The 21,388-nt window shown below is 42.0% G+C and overlaps 1 protein-coding gene across 1 annotated transcript in view; it reads right to left on the reverse strand.

Annotated features, from left to right (window-relative positions):
- Positions 1–21,004, reverse strand: part of NUP214 (nucleoporin 214kDa) — a gene marked incomplete at its 5' end in the record, with an annotated part of 43,166 nt that extends 22,162 nt beyond the window's left edge. Inside the window, 24 exon segments of the mRNA XM_010010994.1 lie at positions 1,226–1,334; positions 2,266–2,427; positions 3,138–3,383; positions 3,722–3,805; positions 3,907–3,992; positions 4,449–4,631; positions 5,146–5,249; positions 7,393–7,551; positions 7,789–7,938; positions 8,298–8,387; positions 8,985–9,076; positions 9,736–9,908; positions 11,275–11,731; positions 12,815–12,976; positions 14,913–15,036; positions 15,600–15,666; positions 16,251–16,357; positions 16,985–17,088; positions 17,793–17,856; positions 18,196–18,266; positions 18,735–18,939; positions 19,204–19,355; positions 20,153–20,348; positions 20,939–21,004. Of these exon segments, the coding sequence (XP_010009296.1) occupies positions 1,226–1,334; positions 2,266–2,427; positions 3,138–3,383; positions 3,722–3,805; positions 3,907–3,992; positions 4,449–4,631; positions 5,146–5,249; positions 7,393–7,551; positions 7,789–7,938; positions 8,298–8,387; positions 8,985–9,076; positions 9,736–9,908; positions 11,275–11,731; positions 12,815–12,976; positions 14,913–15,036; positions 15,600–15,666; positions 16,251–16,357; positions 16,985–17,088; positions 17,793–17,856; positions 18,196–18,266; positions 18,735–18,939; positions 19,204–19,355; positions 20,153–20,348; positions 20,939–21,004 (3,413 nt within the window).
- Positions 21,005–21,388: the final 384 nt, after the last annotated feature.

Genomic DNA, 21,388 nt, shown 5'->3' on the forward strand with positions numbered 1-21,388 from the left:
GAAGCCGTGAAGTAAATGTCACGGTCAGCAGCTGAGTACCAGCACTGGAAGACTGTTCCCTTTTTGAAAAGCTGCAAAGAAAATTCACCTTTTTTCTTTGACAATGAAGAGTATACACACATGTAAGAAAATCAGAAGAGATGCACGAGAGAAATCGTTCCAGGAGCTGCACATATAGCCCACAGTTACATGGATAACGCATTGACAACTCCATGTGGACATGTCAGATACATGGGGTGAGTTTGTCCTGCTTTACACAGTAAGTCCAACTTTGCCCAGACTCTTCAGTAGTGCCCTTGCCTCCCCAGCCCCAAAATGGACAAGTATTATCTTGGCTTTAAGCAATCATAGGAACTTCAAGCAAAGACAGTTTCAAGGTCATTAGGAGGACAAGGAAAAGGACAAGTTCTGTGGCTGGTGACAAAGCCTGGGGATAAGACAGAAATCTCTGGAACGAGCTGAGCTGGCTGTTGTGTGTAGGAGACAGAAGTAGGAAAGCCAAGTGTTACAGCTAACTCACACGAAGCCTTTACAAATTCAAGGTTAAATGTTAAAGGCAAGATTCGTAATTTACTCATGAGGAAAAAAAGACTTGCAGCTCCATATTTTTCCAAAGATCAATCCCTACTGACACCCAGCACTTCAGCCAAAATTCTGATGTCAAAGAATTTGAGAGAAGTTTCCAGAAAAGCCAGAGCACTGTTCTCCTCCCTCCCTCAGGGGGTGAATCTGAGGAAAGACAGAAGAGGCATAACTCCAGAGAAGTTTTTCTCTGTAACAGATGATGAAGTATAAGGAACAACACCTGGACAGCTTAAGTCACAGACCACACTCAGCGACAGAGGGGTGCACTTCCCTCACAGAGAGGCAGAACAGAAGTAGTGACTGGACAGGTACCAGATCCAAAGCACCTATTAGCAGTAAAACCATTGGATCCCAAAAAGAAAGGATGCACTAAAACACATTTCACAGACTAATGGAGAAGGAGGTTAATACTGGTCTTGTCATTTGTTCAGGACAAGCCATTAGCAAATCCTTAAATGACCTGGAAATAAAAGTATTTCTTCCTTCCATTCAACGAACCCAATGCTCTTCTCTAAATGCATCTACTTTAGGTCTTACATTGTCAGACTATGTAAAATACTACTACTGCTCCCCATCGGCAGATGTGCTCTATTGCAAGTGCTACCCAAAACTACCAGAAAGAAGGGGAGAACCCACTCACCCAATTACTGCAGAGACGGCTGGAGTCAATGCACTAGTCTTGAGTTCTCGCACGTTCACCACTTGAGGAACGTTTTTCAGAGTTGATTCAGTCAAGGAGGTGCTTACAGCTTTAAGGAAAAGAGAAGGAAAAAAATTGGATAAAGATGATCTCCATATTAAGCATTTCATTCAATATGGTGCCTATGAGTAACTCCAGAAGAAATCCATCCAGGTTTCTAGAAGGTATGTGGAATATCTGGCCCAAAACGTTTGGTATGTCAGCCTTCTTACTGGACACCAAAGAAGCAGACAGCTTTCTATCTAATTGGTACATTTTTCATTGTTAACCGACCAAATCCATTTATTCTTACAGATTTTTCCTTACCTACATTGCAACATCTCAGGTTTACAGACATGACCTGTGTAGTTACACCCGGCCTCCATCAGAACTCCTATCACCAGTTCACTTTCTACACTTAAGCTCTCTTTGGGGAAGGAAAACAAACTACTAGGAACCAAATTTTGTTTCTTTTCTGCACTGATGCTGCAGTGTTGTCTAAAACCAAACAAGAAAGGTTTCCCAATTTAAACCTTTTTCCTGTCAACTCAAAACCTTACAAGCAGATTCAAGGCTTAATTCAATAGTTCAACTTCAGCTTTTCAATATTAAAATTGTTTTCCAGTTCAGATCTTTAATTGCCTAGCTAATAATGAATAGTTATTAATACAGGCCAGTGACGTCCTTTCTCTGCTCTCCAACAGTTTCCCACACACAGAACAATTGCCATGCCAGGATCTTCTAGGAGTTACCAATATTTCTGCCACTGCACAGATGAAAAGGGGTATGAAGAAATCTGACGTGGGAGTTTCTCAGGCATTTTGTACTTGTAGCTTAAAGGAAGAAGGAAGACAAAGAAACACTGGATAGCTTAGAGATGCAACAAATACAAATCTGCATCACATTTTGTTTGATGATCTTCTCCTTTGAGAGCACTAAATTTCTGTGAAAGCCACATTCAACTGCTCAGAGATCACCTGGGCAATTAGCCATCCTTTTACCTGGGGACTGGTTAGCCATCTGCCTCCGCAGAGCTGCAGCAGCAGCTGCTTGTGGTGCTGGAACAGTGACCGTGGGAGCAGGGGCCCCATGTTTCACAGTCTTTGTTGCAAGCATCGTACTGTCTGCCCCCTGTGGTATGATTCGGTTGGAAGATGTAGACACTAAAACCAAGGAAACAAAAATATTATAGTTCATTATAATTCTACAAATCAGAGAGACTTGAAAGCCTTTGCTGAACTACAGCTCCTCTAAGTACATAGCTTCCTTCTGACAAGACTGCAGGGCTTTTAAACAATCAACACCATCTGTCCCTGGCAGTTTCTGTATATCCCAATGAATTTAGCAAGGAAGTCTCAATAGCTATTATTTCAAAGACTTTCAGTTTGCTGTTACAGACACTTCTGCTAACACCTTATTTTTCTCTCTGGCTACAGAGATGAAAAAAATAAAAAGATGTCTCACACAAGGAAAACTGACTGTATACAAATGTAATTCTTACTGGGCTCAGAACTCCTAACCTTGGCCACACCAACCAAATGCAGTAGTGCTTCAATTTCCTGGTCTTTAGGCATTATTTGAAGAATACACCTAAGGCAAGTTACTAAAGGAAGACAATGCTACCTATGGTCAGTACTAGCTGAAAGAAACAGGGTATCAGAAAAGCACAGTCAAGACATTTAATGCTTTTAGGTCAAGTTCATGAGGTTTACAACGACTCTGCTAACTGCTTCTGGAAACTTGGCAATGTAAACCTGCATGCTGCAGTCTCATTTCTCCAGGACCTGAAGCACTGGCAATGGACACAGTGGTTAATGATACTGAGACATGAACACATGCAGGACAGGGGAGAGACACTGCAAAAACAACTCACACAAAGTACCCAGGGAGAGCTGCTGCTTCCCAAAGGATGGAGACTGCACCATCAAACCAGGCTGGACAGAGGGAGTACGGACCACAGGAGCATGACGAGGGACTTGGACTGGAGTAGCCTCTTCTTCCTGGTCCACTGCCTGTGAATCATCATTCTCCAGTGACTGGGAAACTGAGGATGTCGAACTGACTTCATCCAAGTCTTCATAGTATCTTGTGGATAAGAAGGCAGATCGGGACAAACTTGCTGCAGTATCAGAAACAAAATCACATGTGCGTGTTAAAAGTTGAGGGAACCATCCAGCCTAACAGTCAAGACAGAGACATCCTATTTTAGGATGCTCTCCTACTGGCTTGTTTTAATCCTGCATTGATAGGACTCTTGACTTCTTAACTGCCAAGAAAGGCAGCCTTCAACAAGATGGTAACTGAAGGAAACTTAACTGAGCGCAGATGGGGGAACAGAAAATGAGAAGCAGGGATTGAGAGGCTAGAAGCCAAAAAGTAACTTCAGGACTGACTCCACAGCAGGTAAGTGACCCTCCTGGAAAGCATTTCAGACTTCTATGGTAACTAAAGGTTTACCTGGAGCTGTAGACCTAATTGGTGGAGTTTTCCTCTTGGCTAGGAAATTCCTCAACTGTGCCTGTTTCACGGTGGATAACTTAGCTGGAAAACCAAAGACAGCTATTAGTCTATAATCAAACTGTAAGCAAAAAAAAAAGTAATTCACATTTATGGTGTGAATGCAGGAAGAAAGAATAAATTACCAGGTACTTTAGGCAGAGGTTTGGCATGTGATTCCAAGGTCGTTTTCAACAAGGCATTGCGCAGGCTTTCAAGGTCACTGTCAAAACTAGGACAAGGCAGAGCAGTGAAAAACCATGATCAGCATAAAACCCCCAACCCAATCAAGAACAAAAGGGGGCCAAAGAAGTCACTGGAATCATTGCCTGATCCGGAAAAACAAATGGCTCCCCCAGATACTATGCTATTTAAACACATGCATCTTTAATTATTTTGATTTCAGACAGACAACCAGCAGTACCTCAGCCTGGAGGCTCTATTATCCTGTTTACTATAAAAATTATAACTTGTAGGGGAAATTTCTGGTAAGCACCAAATAGAGTCACAAAACATAACCCATGAGCTTCTCTATTACATGGACATAGTTTAGTAGAGTTTTTAGGACATCCTGTCTTCCCATACCACATTCACAAAACATCATTCTTTGGAGGATGCATCCTTGCATATTGCTGGGGGCAAGAGAGAAGGAGTGTCAACACTACCCAGGAACTCGTGTTTCACATACCTTTGAGCACTGCTAAGAGAAGATGTATCACTGGGAACACTCCACTGAGATGTCTGATTATACAGTCGGAGCTGCTGCAGGCTGTTCATGAGCTGGTTTAGTCTCTTCCTCTGCTGGTTGATTATTTCCCGGTTATTAGCCAGGGTGTTAAACAAGGTCTCTCTCTCAGGAACTATCAGACGCCTTAAGACATGAGATCAAGAGACAGGGATAAGGACCACTCTAGGTATCTGGCCACAAGCAGGCATGCATACACAAAGTAGTTTAGTAGTTCTAGCTTCTTAAACAATATGAGGTCAAACATGGCTTGGTTTGAACACCAAAGCAGTTCAAATATTCTCCTTTGGATATGCTGCAAGTTTATTCATTTAGCTCATTTACTTCCAGATGTTTTATTCATTAGAAAGGTTTCAGCAGCTACCACCAATGGATGTATTTGGTTTCTACAAAGCTTATTTTATATTTTATCCTATAAGCACAATTTACACTGTACAGAAATGCAGTGAGCTTGTAACATGCACGAAGCTAAACAGCCTGAACCTATAGCTCCCATTAGGTGTCTTAGTCAAGCTTTATTCCTACGCCCTTTGTTAAAGATCATACTATTAAATGGAAAAGGGCTTTTGTCTGTTGATAGGTGCAAAATCCCCACTCACTGACACGTTCCTTGTTCTGTATTCCAGTTTCAGTTACTCACTTCTGCTTTTTCTTCTGTTCCAGGTGCCGATCCCACTCCAAATCCAGAACGTCATTCACATCCTGAACAGCAAACTTGACGTACTGGTGCAAGCGTCGAATTTCCTACCATGCAAAACAAAGTCAGCTTTTCATTCACTTCAGAAATCTCAGTTTCAGTTGAAGAAGCTGAAGACCCTTTAAGCTCATTCAGTCCAAGCCATGCAGGACTTTCCCGTATTTCTGCCTGGAAAGTTTTATCAGCACAACAGAACCCAACACGGCGAAAATCCACTTATCGATGACTGGAGTACTTACAGGGCTTGGCCTGGACATTTTATTCCAGCTCTCAACTAGAAATAATACTTTCCATAATGTTTGCAAAACATTGCCAGGTCCTTGCAAAAAGGGTTTTACAAACATCAGGCATTACACAAAACAAACCTTATTTCAAATCTCATTCCCAGAACATGATTCATTTGCTCCCATTTTACAGTGTTGAAACTTCCAACAATTATAGGTGATCAAAGCTTTGCAGTCTATTCACATGGCTCTAGGATACCAGCATTCACAGACCATGATTCACAAAAATATTCACAAATACTCATAACTCCCACATTAAGGCAAGGAATTAACTTGATTTTTATAGGTAGAAAAGAAAAAAGGGTACAGAAAAAGTAAAGTGACTTATCCACAACCACAGAGTTGCACAACTAAGCCAGAGACCTCTGGCTACGAGCCCTGCTCCCTAAACAAAACCAGTGTTCAGTCTTATTATTGTCATCCCTCCAGCCTGTCATGGCATGAACATGTCTTGAAATCTGATCTCACAAAGTGGAAATGGAAACTGCAGTTGGTTTCAGCTCATCTCAACAGAATGCTCCCCGAAACACAACGATGAAGCAGACAAGTAACACAGCTTGGGAAAAATTCCACTGCAACTGTTCTCAAGATACAGCATGAAATTCCAATGTGACATACTCAAGCTGTAACCAAATCCAGTCCTACTGTGGGCTGTTACACACTACCAAGCACAGGTTTCCTCTCTCCAGCAACTAAGACTGTTATATAGCAGCCACTCTCAGGACAGCAAATCAATATGGTTGGACATCAGAAAAGCCTCAGGATCATTGAAAACCATGATGAAGTTAACTAAGGGAGCTTTTCTCACCCAGGAGAATGGGGATTATGTAGACTCAACAAAATTTAAGAGTCAGACTACAGGTGTTTTCCTCATAAACTTTCCAAAAGTTGACCTGACAGCTCTCTCCTTATATTCTGATCCACTTCCCCTTCTCTCTCACTCTGTTATTCTTTCCTCATGATTCTCTCTATAGATCTGTAAAACACATTTCAAGATTGTCACCTCTCTGAAGTCATGAGCATAAGCTTGAAATGTCACAGAGACATACTGGACATCAAAGCAGGCATACAATTAAGACTGAGAATCAACCTACAGAATCCAGGTGAAGATTAGAGATCAGACCTAAAAGAAATTACTTCCTATCAGCTGATTTCTAGTAACAGTGCAAGCTCCTGATACCTACTGTAATAAAGATGACATTCAATTATGTCTTCAGCCTGCTAGTCAAAGATCTTTTATACACTGGTAAGTTCCCCTCGAGACCAAGTATCATTTGTAAGGCACATTCACTTTATTCTGCTTAGGGTTAAACAGCCCTTTCATCACAAGCTGCAAGAGTGCTTCACCCCTAGTTTCTTTCATGCCTTTGAAAGCCTCTTTATGTACTGCTGGTTATCTGCCTTTGTGACCCAGCTTTTAGAATATCATTTAGCTTTATGCTCTGCCACCCATGAAATTAACCACACAATTCTGTAAGTCAGAATAAATCATCAAATTGTTCCATAAGGCACTTTGCTGAAGATAAAAATAATTCCAGGAACTCTTCTACAAAGTGTTGGAAAAAAAAATATTCTTTTAACTGAAATCCCTGAGCAAACACTACAGGCTGAGAAGGAACAGGATGGCAAGAATCACATTCCAAGCTTAGAATAGACTTGGATCTCAGGTGAACTACTGCCTTTCAGCAGTTTTGAGTCATCACTGCAAACTGCAACAACACAGAGGGTTTTCAGCACGTCTTGCAAACTCATGGAAAACAAAGCTCATCACACTTTTACTAGACTACACTGAAACAGCAAATACCTACAGCAGAAAAGAACTGCTGGGCACTTACACACACAAGCCACAGTTTTGTTTTATTTTATTTCAAACTCTAGATTAGAAGTTGGCTGACACACTTCATACCTGAAGCTGTGCTTCACTTTTGGGATCCAAAGGTTTCTTATACAGCAAGTGTAGATACCCGGAGCTATGATTCCGTTTGTTCTGCTCTCTAGCCTCTTCGACCCCTGCAAATCCCTCCAGCAAGGTTGTCTTCAGAATACTAATATCTCCATGAAGTGACTGCAAATAGAAAAGATGGAACAAGGTTCAAAGTAACTATTTTTAATTGCCATCTCTAGCACAAGGGCTTCTGCAAGAGTCTGCCTGAAAGCACAAATGCAGATGTCACCCCCACATTGAAGCAGCACAGTCAGATGTTCCATCTACATCAGTTCAGCTCTAGCAGGTTAAGTAGGAACATCAGGTGAGGAACAGTCATTGCTGAGGAGCGAAACAGTTTGAAGATACTCTGCTCACCTCTGTTGTCTCTTTAATTTCCAAGAGGAAGGTGTGAAGATCATCTGACTCAGTTCGCAACATCTTCATTTCCTCTGGAGTACCAACTTGGAAAGAGGCTTTGGAAGTCCGGGCCTTCAGTTCCTCCATCTCCTTTTGAAAATGTGCAATCTGCAAAGGCAAGAAGAAGAAAGTACGGCCACTGAAACATAGCAGGGGCTGGAATAAATGTCACAGCTCTTGGATAATATTTCTACCACACCATAAACACCTGACACTTTGCTGCCAAAGCAAGAAATTCTTGAACATTAACAGGAAAAATGCTCCATTTTACTAGCACAGTGGCTGAAATTAAAGATGACTGAACAGGACACACAAACAGCAATTAAAATCCAGGCTGATTATCCTGGGAAAATTACCATTCTGATTCCTAAACTACTGACAGATACCATCAGATCATAGGTAAACTGAAAAGAAGTGTCTGTGGTCTTATAGCTTCCAAAATCAAGAGAACTGGTTGGAAAGCTCACCTCTTCTCTGATTCCTGCTATGACAGGGTCTGAGTCCTTCCACTGGTGGGTCTGTTTATCTAAAGCTGTGCCAGGGACTGCTGATTTGCCCTGAAAAAAGAAAGAATAACAGACAAACAAAAAACAATGTTAAGGATATATCCTTAGCAACAGAGAGCTCAGAATATCAAGAGGTCTGCTGTTAGAAACTCCATTCAGACACCAGGGAGACAACTGTCATAAGCATAAATTCTAGTTCCACAGGCTAAGACTGGCATGTCCGTGTTTGAAGTAGGACTGTAGACTACGTGGGGACAGATGGCTAATGCTTTATGAAAGCAAAGGAAGTCTTTGTGGGCTGCTCTGTATCACTGCTTTGCTTTTAATAACTAGCAAACTTGGTTTCTCTCTTAATACCCAGCCAGGGCACTTCTTGACTGCTTATTAGGTAGGAAAGCTGTGAAACCTCATTTCGAAAACAACAGGAAGAGTTAGTTTCTACAACTCTGATTATGACAACATACACCAAAACACAGCTCCCGAAGACATGCATAGAACATGGGTTTAGTCCCACAGATTTGCTAGTATTTTAATGTCTAAAGCTAGCTACTTCTTTGACCTAGAGTCATTCAGTCCAATGAATTTTAAGTGTTTCATGAGACATGTAAGACATGCAGCCTCTAAAGAGTCCACTCAAGTTGCCATTACCTGACTAGAGCTCGGCTTTGGTGCAGAAGGGGTGATTTTGGCTGTCTTCTGTACTGAAGAAGTGGAAAGCATATTTTGAGCAGGACGTGCCACTGGAATTTAAAGAGGAACAGTAAATTATGAACTTGTACAAAGCTTGAGAAAACAGGCTGTGATCACACATAACTATAATTGCCAGTGTCAAATCCAAAAGCAATAGTAGTACAGCCCCAGTGCAAGAACACACCTTCCTTAGGTGATGTTTTGCTCCCATCCTACTTCCTTGCTATCAGTAACAACTGTTGCTCTCCAGCATGTAGCTTCTAACACTCCTGAGGGACCTCAATATGGCCACAGGATCAGTTAAGATAGAATATTATTCTACTAACAAATGAGTGTGATCTAATTTAAACTCATTTCTGATCATTTTGAACTCTAGTCACTCCAGATGCAAGATAAAGCATTGATTTGTGTGACTGCTCAGAGCTGGATTACAGAGCACTGGAAGTGCTAGAACTTGTGGATGAATTTAAGCAGCTGAATATATTCATTTCACATGTGGCTCTCTAGGGAGCGAAGTGTGCAAATGGAAGAACTTCTCAGTTTCAGTACTAAGCCCATCCCATCATTACAGTCTAGAAATCAGGAGGTTCACTGCATCAGTAAAGGCAGCAGGAAAAACAAGAAAGAAGCCAAAGCAAGCTCATTATGTCCTAAAACTTTTAGAACATTGATTGTAGTGAATTATTCCCAACACACATCAGAATCTTACCCGCAGCAGGCACAGGGGTCGAAGCCTTCAGTGGTGTGGTGGGAGAAGCTGCAAGGGGGGTGGACTGGCTCAGAGGAGCTCCAGAGGCAGTTTTTGAAGTGGTTGAGAATGAAAACATTGGGGAAGTGCACTGACTGCTGCTAGTGGGAGAAGAGGTATCTACAGCAGTGAACCTGCAACAAAAAACAGAACACCTTTCAGCTCTGAACTGTTCCTGTTTTCATCCATCCAAATGAAGCGCTAGGTTCTAATGAATAAGCATCCACTGGGATCAGGAACAACTCAAGTTCCAGATACAAAATTACAAGTGTAGCTTCTGGTGATATTAGGAAGGAGCCATTCAGGATCATTTCTGAATATGTGGAACCACAAAGACTGCTACCATAGACCCACCCAGTGAGCAAAAGTTAAATGCCAGCAGAAAGTACCATCCTGCTTCAAAACACGCCTCATCGTTTTGCACCAAAGCACCAATTACAGCAAATCTGAGCTGCCTTTAGTGTCATCCATGCAGCTAAGCTCAAACAAACTCTGCAAGGAAATATGAATCTCTATTCATCTGCAAACTCCTCAAGGCAGCCAATTTAAATAGCCAATTCACAAGCGTATCATTTGCTTTATACACAAAATATAAAATTCAAAAAGCCATTAAGAGCCACCATCAGATCCTGGTGTAGTTAAGATTTTTCTAATTAAAAAATAATCCTTTGAAGCATCAGGATTTTCTTATGATGCATTTACATGTAAATTCCTCTCCCTAGAAAGCAGGTCCAATTAGCATAACTCTATCTTTTAAACCATTCTTTCTAAAAACAGAGAGCAAGTCTCAGGAGCTGAGGGGAAGAGTGGGTGTATGATCTGAGAACATTCATCACTCAAATTCAGTCTGCATAGTTTGTAATCAAGATTAGTTTTCTTGCAGTTGGCATGAACAAGCTTTGAAGATTTCTGATCCTATGGTCAGTGAGCAAGCATCCACTGAAGAACAAAACCAGAAGGTCTGGCACCTTCTCTACTGACCATGGGAGTGGAAATCAGCCAGCTATGGTACAGCTTCCTCTCAGCTCTGTGAGTTGCTCTTTAGGTTAGGGGTAAGGAACCTTCAACAAACACTCAAAGAAGCATGTGCTACCACCACCACATTAAACCAGTCCCAGACATAAAGGATTTCAAACCCCAGTGTTCTCCAGGAGTCTTTAGCCACTGTTTGCATCAAACTAAGGCATGGAATGACTTTTTGATGCCTATGAAGCGAAGACATGAAATAAATTAAGTCTCTGGCAATTTGGCAAATTATCAGTCTATGACATTATCCCTTATTTTGCCTACAAACACAGCCTCTATCACGGGAAGCACTGAGGGTTTTCACAGCCCTATGACTCTGGTAAAGAGAGGCTTCCTCAGTGCTTTCTTAGGAGCATGGGAAACAGCTGGCAGGTCAAAAAGCCAGAAACCATCTTCAGAACTACCAAACACTCTTCACGCCTGTAGGAATTTAACAAGTATGCACCCACTGCATTAACTACTGCATCTATTTACTTCTCATTGAGGTTCACTTTGACTGAAGAAGCCGAAGAGGCAAAAGAGGTCTTCTGTGCAATAGGCGGTGTGGAGAGAGGTGGTGCAGGTGAGCTCTCTGCAGCTGGTTTGAAGTTCATGGATCCAAATGAAAAGGAGGTGGTAGTAGCTGTAGTGGTGGCTACAGAAGGAGCAGGGCTCACGGATGACTTGGGAGAAGCAGAGGAGAAAGAGAACGTTGCTGCTCCAGTCAGACTGGGAGTCAGGGCTTGCTTGGAGGCTTCAGTGGCAAAGGGGTAAGGTGGAGGATCACTGCCTGCAGAGCCAGGCATCTTCACAGTTGAAGGCATGAAGGAAAAAGCAGCTGCTCCACCTGCTGCAGGAGGCTGACTTGAGGCAGGCACAGTGGGAGCAACCCCTGGTGCTGTGTCTGGCTTTGAAGAAGTTGGAGGAGTGGTTGGAGTTGTGGCAGTACTTCCTGCAGAAAGACAAATGGGGAAGGAAGAGACTCATCTGGCTCCATTGACTGAAGGCAGAAGGTATTTGCAAGGCCAAATGCTACCTGATGGGGACAGCTCAGCACTACCTCGCTAGCTGGACAGACAGTACAGTGAGGAAGAGAAATGGCAGAGCCAGGCTTCCAGCCCCCAAACCCAATAAGTGATAGAGAAACTGCACAAAGTCCACCTCACAATCAATAATACTGTCTGTCTAGATTAATGTTTTCTGGAATTTACTGTGAAAAGGCTTCACCTTTCTCCATTGATTTTGATAGCGATCCTGCCATCCCATATAAAACAGGCTGTTAGCACAGAAGTCAGCCAATGCTGCAGGGAGGCAGGCTGCCAAACAAAAGCATTGTTTGAGGAAGGAGAAGCAAATTTTGGCTTAGGGAAGAAAACGGTCAGTTTGCAATTACTACTGCATGCATGCAGATGAGCAAAACTATCAGTTTATCTGCCTAATCCAGCATAGGAAACTGCCTACTTCACAGTGCATACGGCAACACATACATAACTCAGATAAAACTACTCTTCACCTGCTAACACAATTTTTAGTGCTGCAGAAACCTGTTGTTTAAATAAGCTTTATAAGTGTTTTAAGCAAACACTTAAGTAAGCGTTTTGCTGCAGCCAAACACTTTAGTTCATATCATGGCTACCTTAGTAAAACCTGTGGAGGACAACCATCAGCCCTCCATAACATAAAGATCACACTCAGTGCTTGATCCTTGTCCCCAAGCAGAGCCTGCAGCGCCAGTCATGCACCCTAAAGCTGAGCAATGGGTCTCCCAGAATTGCCTTGGCCCTGTTCTCCAAAGACTGAGTGCAGAACAGAGTCTATGTGCAGAGTCCGCAAAATACTCGACATCCTGCATGGTGAACAGGACTACATAATTTCACACTGACGCACAGAACAACCAAGAACTACTCCCCATTACCATTATAAAGAATGAAATACATTTTCTGTGACTACATACATGTCTTTCCAGCAAACTTACAGATGAAGATGACACAGATCTACAAAGAGACGTGTTTTCCTAACCCATCAGAGCACTTACCTGCTGACTTTGGAACTCTCTCCCCTACTAACATCAATGGCTCTGGGGTCACAATTAGCGATCTGACCCCTGGGTTTTGATTGATCATGTAAAATGGGCAGAGCACACCATCTGTAGAGAGCAGGATCAGAACTGGAGCTGGAGCAAGGGTCTTCTCATCACCTGCCGGAGACCACACATATAAGTCCTGCAGCCAAAGCTTCCTTTTCTATTCCTACTGGCATTGGCACCTTCACGTGATTTGCCTAGCACCATATTTCTTACATTTGTCCCTTCTTGCTTTCACTTGCATCTTTGTTCCCTTCCTTCTCTGGGAATGCCCAATTCTCTTTTTCCCTTCTTTACTCCTTCCTATTTCTGACTTCGTGACTCATAAATTCATAGACGAAGGGTTATTTTGACAATCAGATGTCATCTCCTGAATGACAAAGCCAAACTTTCACCCATGAATTCTCATGCCAAGCTTTTTCATACTTTGAAGCACCTTTTTCTTCACCTATATGCTGCTCCCTCCTTCAATCCTCTCTGCCCTTCAGCAATCCCCACATTCCACTGGGTCCAGTCACATCATTAACATTTCATATACATAAAGTACAGAGAGACTCACAGCTTTTTAACTTTAAAGAAAACCAACATCAATCATCCTGATGATCTGAACCTCTAGTATAAAATACTTGTGTTCTGTGCATCTGCAGTTTTGAGCTGAAGAATCTGCTTCAGTTCAAATAGTCTCAGCACAGTTAAAGGCCCCAAACCACTCCCTGTATTTCTATAAATAAATAAAAAATATCTGTAATATTAGATAGAATATATTACAGATACTGTAATGCAGAAATAAAAAAATCTGTAATGGTTTAACTGTGCTAAATTCAACAAAAGACCCCAACAAATCCAGCATGCAGGAAAAATCTGCTATAATCACGGTGCTTAGGGGCAGTACAGTGGATGGCCATGTTTCTCTACCTATTGGTTCTTCAGGAAAAGCATGCTAGGGAAGGCTAGTTCCCACATGGGAACAAGCTCCAGGACAAATGAGGTTTCTTTGCAATCCAAACTTGCAGTAAAGTGCAAAGCCAATTAACGTGTAGCCAAAACTGAGCTGACTTCACTCTGAGAACAGAGAACATGTTAGCAAAAAGCTTCTCCAAAAACCTTTCTAAAAACTCCTAGGGCAGCACAACCTGGGCTTTAAAACATCTATCCTGACAGGTTCCTTAATCCAGTAACTGGTGATTAACAGAGAAAATGCTTCCAATTCAATCCGGCATTCAAGCACAAAGGTTGACCTCAATTCCCTACTGTAGGTTTTCATTTAGGTAAAGTTCTCAGTTAACTGGCACCCTCCTGAGCTCTTCAGGAACACCCGACTGCAGTACCTTCCACTCTGCCTGAAGGCATCTCTATTTCAACCTGTCTCTAGGTTCCAAGGGAGAGTTTTCAGAATTCACTAAGGTACAACACAATGGCTCAGATGTATCTCCAGCTTCAACCTCTGACAAAGGTGCTTTTGAAGAGCCTTCAGGCAGCACAGAGGTTACAGCAATGATGCAACTGACTAGATGTAGAGCACAGCAGGGTTCAGTCAGCGTAGGTTCTGTGCTTTAATGTAGAGTGAAAACCTATGGATCCACCTCAATGATCTTTGCTTTTTCTGGCTTTGAAACTAACCCACTTTCCCTTAGATCAGTGCAAATGTACTTCATACAAAATGGTTCTGCAAAATGACATGAGCTACAAGAATAAAGGAAACCTCAGAGGCAGTCTGAAATCCCCAATGCTCGAGTATGACTCCTTTAAACCCACTATTACCCTGGCTCTGTGAAACACAGACATAACTCAGGTGCTTTGTTTGCCATATCTGTTAGTGTAATATCCCAGGCTGCTGAAAGCTTTGAAGAACTGTATTTAACACTTTGCCATTTGAATCCTTACACAGAATTAAGCCTGCATGCTGTGGGTTTGATATAAAAAGGCAGGACATACATCAGTCTCCCTTTCAGAACAATCTCCCAGAACCCAAAGCTTCAGACTACCCCCCAGAAATATCTTGTGTATTGCTAATTTTGGATTATTCCACAAGAAGACTAAAAAGACTTACTGATCACAATAGGCATGTTACTGGTGTAGTCTACAGCAACACCAACAGGCAGAGTGTCATCGCTCTTATCTGTCACAGGTAGTTCTGCTCTGCTGGAGTCCTCCAAAACCCAGGATTCCCAGTTCTGCAAAAAGTAAGATTATTATTTTGCCTACTGCTTTCTTGTGATCAGCCTTCTCCAGCACTCCAGCCCAATACAGCTGAAAGAAAAGACTGCAAAAAAGCTACAGAGCAACTAAAGTTTGTCAGATTAACAAATGCCAGAAGTATCAGGGCCCTTCACAGATTCCTGTGTGACTTCTCACAGATCACTGCATGCCAGTTAAGGTCAGTTTCAGTGTTTAACTCGAATTGATGAACTCACATGAATCACTTCATCGTAGTGAGCTTGACCAAATTTTGAGACTGCCAAGTGAATCATGAAAAATAGACTTCTGGTACTTGCTTCACAACATACTGCTCCTGTTTAGCCTCTTTTGTGCCACCCTGATCTCTTGTTTGACTAAGAATTATGTTTGAGATTCAAAACAACTCAGATGCAAAAAGAAAGGCTTTTTGTTTGGGTTTGTGTGGTTTTTAAAAATATACCATATCATTGTATTCCAAGGCTTATACAGGTTATACTTGCATAGATTTTCAAGAAAAAGGAGGTGCATAGGCACAAATGAACAGGAACAAAAATATTACCTGATCCCCTTGCCTGGCAAGAATGCTGACTTCTGTGGAAGCTGCTGAAGCTGCAAGAACTAGATCCCTGTAAGCACAGACAGAAATAGGTCAAAACCAGTAAGGGCCCCAGCTCCGTATTATAATCTGTACAAATAAAAAACTAGCAATATGGTTATAAGATTATAAAACTGACTTTTCTTCCTCCCTCCCAAGTGAAACATGACTGGCTACATGACTGTAGAACATGTACTTTGTTTTGATGGGGTTTTGGGCTTTTTTTATTTAAAACTAGTCACCAGGGGCTGAATCTCCTTGCATTCCAATGATTTGACACTCTTATCATCATAAATAATGATGGCTCAAGTCAAGTAGTTGAAAAGTTAGGAATAGCTTCTTCATACACAGTTAAGCAAGACAAAAGGTTGTGCTTCAACCAACATATGACATGATGACACCAGACAAATGAGTATGCTGGCATCAAGACAGAGCATGCAGGAGAAATTAGCTGTACTTTCACAAAGCATTTACAAGACAATAGTTTCATTTCATTTCTCTCACGCTCAGGTATTATATACTTTACAAAAAGGAGGAACACAACATACAGAGAAGCGCTGACCACTCAGATATGTATAACAAGGCAAAGACCTTGCCATGATTCCTGCCACTCACCATTCCTCAACATAGTTGAGGAAATAATGATGCTGTCTCTCCGTGCAGCTCCCATAGCAAGGCTCCATGAAATTCACAAACTTCTCTGGTCGCTTCTCTTCTTTTTTCTGTAAGGCAAACATTGATAATTTAACTTCCAACACAGAAATACAGTAATTTCCCATAAATATGACTGCAACAGGGTATACCAATAATTGTCACATACTTCAAGAGAGAACAGGCATCATGAGAGCACTTAAAAAAGAACAAAGCAAATAAACCAAAACCCTCCTTCCTAAAGGAACAATAAGGAGACTAACAGCAAATTTAGATCTCACAAACCACACCCCCCCCAGCAATGAACAACCTGATTCTAAGTAAAAGCGTATCATCAGGCCCAAAAATCTCCTTAACCTAAACAAAACAAAATACACATACACACAGAAAAAAATATGTATCAGGACTTTATATCAGGTAACGTTTCCTTCCCAATTGTTTACTTCAAAGTAAAGTAAACTTGGAAGTCTTCCTGTTATAATTTGATCTCAGCAGAGAACAGGTTACTGATTGGTATTCAAGTGGATACTACTACCTCTACTCAATCCCCCCCCAACTCCAAAACCATGATTCACAGTAGTACCAAACTCAAAAACTACACAATACTAATATGACTAATAAAACCAACTTGACACTGTAATAAACAAGTCAAGAGCAAGCAACAAATACTACTGTTGTTGTGACTTTTTGGCACTTACAGGCAATACGGCTATGACCACTTCTGGAGGTGTTTCCAGTGTCCCGTCAGCTGCTGCATACACAATAGTAAAGACATACGTGCCAATCCACAGCACGTCCAAAACTGAAAGAGAAGGAAGCAAATACCTCAGCCAGAAATACTTCAGAATGCTACTTCCTTGTACCTTGATTTTAGCTATGCACAGCATAGAAAAGTAAATGACAAAACAAAAAACAAGGAATCACTACCAAGATAGAGAATTTCAACGATCTGTCTGCAGAACAGCAACCTTATTAGGGGAAAAAGAAAAAACCCAACCCTATTTCATCCCAGAAAGTTCAAACAAAGAATGTATTTGATTTGCTTGTTTATATCACAGGCCAGACACTGCCAGTGTTTCCAAACATGGCTGATAATTTTGGCATATCCATATGAAGTGTTTCTGCTTTTCTAAACTTACTGCTTTGACATTTTATTGAAGAGACATGATGAGATGAAACTCACAGGAGGCATGAGAATGGGATTTATATCCAGAAATCTTCATGCTAAAGGGAGATTGCTTGTGACAGTACTGTCTATCACTCCAGTGAGCAAAAAACAGCTTTTAATATGCATATTTAAAGCATTCCAGAAATAGACAAGGACTCTGGCCAACTGGTAATTTTTCTACACAACCCAGAGCTAAAACATATAATTATTTTTTCCAAATATTTAAAAATCACACTGTAATTACATAACCAGTGCAGTATACAGCTGCAAGAACTAAACCCAACATGAGGTGGAGTGAGCAGAAATATTTTAAAAGAGAAAACAAGTTAAAGATGTACCTTTAACAGGATTGTCCGAGTCATAAAAGGGAGGACAAGGGATCACTTTCTTCTCCTGCAGGTTCTGCAAATGAAACCAGGCTTAAATACAAAGAATAAGCCAATAAACAAAGCCAACTGCAAGTTTTGCAGGAAGCCCAGAGAACTGGTTTTGAGCAACTCTCCCACTCTTTAACATTCACCATGCACCACTCTGAAATCATGATTTCTCAGTGTGAGGCACAAACCTTAAACTAAACCCAGCATTGGTCTAAGACACTTTAATTACTGAAGCACTTGAGCAGCTTCACATGGCTCACGCCACGTGCCACCTGATCAAATTCTGTAGCTTGTGATGCAAGGAGAATAAAGCATGTTACAAACTAATGAACAGACATAAGGCTTTACTACCAACAATACTTACAGGCAGATATTGCACCACGGTGCCATTTTGTCTCCCTACCGCCAGTTGTTTTCCCTTTGGGCTCCAACACACTAAGCAAAAAAGAGAATCTCATTAGCTCTAAGGAACTGGAGAGTTACAAGACCTCACAGAAGCAGGACCAATAAATTAAACCCACAATTTTTTCCCCTGAAAAAAATCATGAATCTAAATTAAACAGTCACAGAGAAAGCAAGACTGCACAGATCAAGACCCAACAGATGATGACCCTTATCAGTTGCTTCCTTGCTAATGACAGTTGAGCTAGAGACAGCACAAACTAAAGGTGGGCACGTCTGATTAATTCACAAGATGCAGCTCTCCCCATTAACTAGGAAAGAGTAGTTACATTGCAACATATTTTCTGAGTCTCAGGGAGTTTAAATCCTTCCTTTTTGTGAAGGATTTTTTACTAAGAAACCTCCTCCTGAGACAAACAGTCTGACTCTTTTTACATCTATTGGTCTGCTTCTCCTCTTCAGTGTCAGACACTCTGTATGGTGTCCGAGGCTGCCACTCACCAGATGTAACAGCTACAGAGGAAGGCAGCGTGGCATACACTTTCACAGAGTCTGTGACCTGCAGGACAGAGATGCTGCCATCGGACAGGCAGATGGCCACCATGGCAGGACTAGCTGGGTTCCACTTCAGGTCATTGACCATTGCTGCGCTTCCCGAGTCCTTGGCCAGTTTGTGATAAGCAAATGCACGTTTCTGCTGTTTTGCCTTTTAGGAAAGAAAAATACATGAGGCAGTCAAAATTGAGCACAAAGCCAAGTCCTCCCAAAGTCATAATTCAAAGCCATTTTGACCTTGCTATAAATTACTGACTGATAAAAATAAGAAGCAGATTTTGAGTTTACTGAGCAATTCCTTTACAAGATATATTGCAGAGACAGATAGAAAATCCCACCCAAGCTATGCCTCTCCTCTTGCTGTATTCTGAAAAACAAAAAGCCCAAACCTAAGCCCACTTTCCATACACTTTACCTGGTTTAAGAACGTGCGGACATCAAAAAAGCCAATGAAGGAACCGATCTCGCTGGACATCATACAGACAGACAGTGTGAGGTTATCACAGCTTAGAGCCAGGTGCTGCACTGGAAACTTCATGGGAACTGACGTACTCTGAACATTCTCCACTTAAAACACAAAAGGAAAGGAAGATAAAGTGAAGAGGACAAATTTTAATAGCAAGTACTGTTCTTGAAAAGCAATACCATTAGAACAAGTTGATTCAAAAATCACCAGTCCTATTAACAGCAGCAGTCAAAGTTAATGTCTACAAAAAATGACTGAAAGCAAACCCCCTTCATCTCCACCAACACAGTCTCAAGAGTTGCCAAAAAGAAGAGAAAATTCCACTTTCCTTCCTAGGTTGGAAGAAAAAGAAGTGGACAGATTTTTGGGTTTACTTACGTATGCACATGAATACCTCAGATGGTACAGTTACTAAGACAATGAAAATCAGTTTGCACTTTGGAGTATTTTGCACTTGGGTGGTGGAAGAGTGATTGCTTTCTCTCTTCCAGGACAATCATGTAGCTAGGGCAGGTAACTCAGTGTGAGAACGTTGTCCCTCCACTCACTCACATCCCTGCTGTGTGCACAAGTTCATGTTCTAAAGACTGGCTACCAACACAGCATGTGGCTACAAGGAAAAAGGCAACCTCACTGTACAGCACTGAGCACAGGTGACCAAACCTGAATGACACTTGGACAGGAGCTAGCATCCTGGTGACGTGTTCCAAACAACTGCACTTTGTTTCAACTACAGAGATAGCAAATATTGCTCCTGCCTTCTCACACAAGAAAATGTGGTATTTTCAAGTGCACTAAAGAGCATGACAAGGGCCGTATCAGAAGCCAAGAGCTCCATATCATAGCAAACCATATAAAGCTGTCTCTGCAAAGACCGTGAGACGTAGGTGCGCCTTACCAATTTTATTGGGATCCTCTCCCAGCTGGTTTTGCATGAGGAGATTTCTAGTGTGAAAGATCTGCAGGCTGGTTCCTCCACCAGCAAAGACCAGCCCATATTTGTTAGACACTGCAAGGAGACTGGAGCGTTCTTTGGGAAGATCATCAGGAGCATCAAAGATGCGGACCTTCTTCAGTGCTCTGAACTGAAAATCCTGTGGCAAGAGAGTTGGGAAGCAGTTGTACATATGCTGGTGAAGAAGAATAGTTTACCTCAGTTTCCCTAAAGCAGCAAGCTGAAAAGCCTCTCAATGAGAGATGCAAAACACCTGCCAAGGCTGAGTCCATACCCACGCTGTCACTGGCCATCCCATCCCATTTTCTGCCTCATCTAAGACAGACAGAAATCACACCACGTTTTTTCCATTTGCCAGATCTCTCTTCTACCCACTGCCTATGTTCATAAAACCTGTAGGAGTTGAATACATCAGAAACATACCAAAACTAGCCAGTGGGTACAGAAGAAAAAAGAAAGAGACAGGAACAAAGCAGAGACACATGACTGAACAAAAGCACACAGCTGCTTAGATGCATCTTTGTTTGCTAGTGTAATTTATGACACACTGAACAGATACAGTTATTCCTTCCACCCACCCCAGTAATTACTTTATATAACCTTATTTTTTGCATGCTTCTCTCATAACTTACACTGTCATTTTGTACAAGGAAGAAGAGTAAGAGATAAAAACCTCCAAAAACACAAGCCGACTTAAGAAACAGCAGCAGCACTATTACTGTGCAAAACCTGAAGTTCCCCTTCAGGAATAAGCTTCTCTTCCCAAGGTGCCAATGGCTGAACAGAGCACTGGGTCTAACGCCAGTAACTCAAATCGATACTTGAGCTGTATTCCCAGACACATTGAGTAAGTACATTCCTTCAGCCTGAGGAGGCTGCAGGAACTCGTAAACTTCTGCAAAACAAACAGCCCAACTCCCTTCCTTGTGAAGGTGCCTGAGCAGAAAACAGCTACACAAAGACCCACGTGGGCTTCAGGAATCCGTACCCCCATGTCCTTGCTCCTACATTCCGGGAGACACAGCAACGGGAGAGGCCGGCAGGACCCTGCGAGTCTCCAGTTTACACTGTCCCATAGCAGACAGCCGCACACGCTGCTTCCCAAAGCACATTCCCAGCACCAGGCGCGCTGACAGCAGCACTCCCCTCCCTAAACAAGGCTCCTCCAACCCTCACATC

The sequence above is a fragment of the Nestor notabilis genome, unplaced genomic scaffold (genome assembly GCF_000696875.1).
Source record: "Nestor notabilis isolate BGI_N333 unplaced genomic scaffold, ASM69687v1 scaffold30723, whole genome shotgun sequence".
Classification (NCBI taxonomy): domain Eukaryota; kingdom Metazoa; phylum Chordata; class Aves; order Psittaciformes; family Psittacidae; genus Nestor; species Nestor notabilis.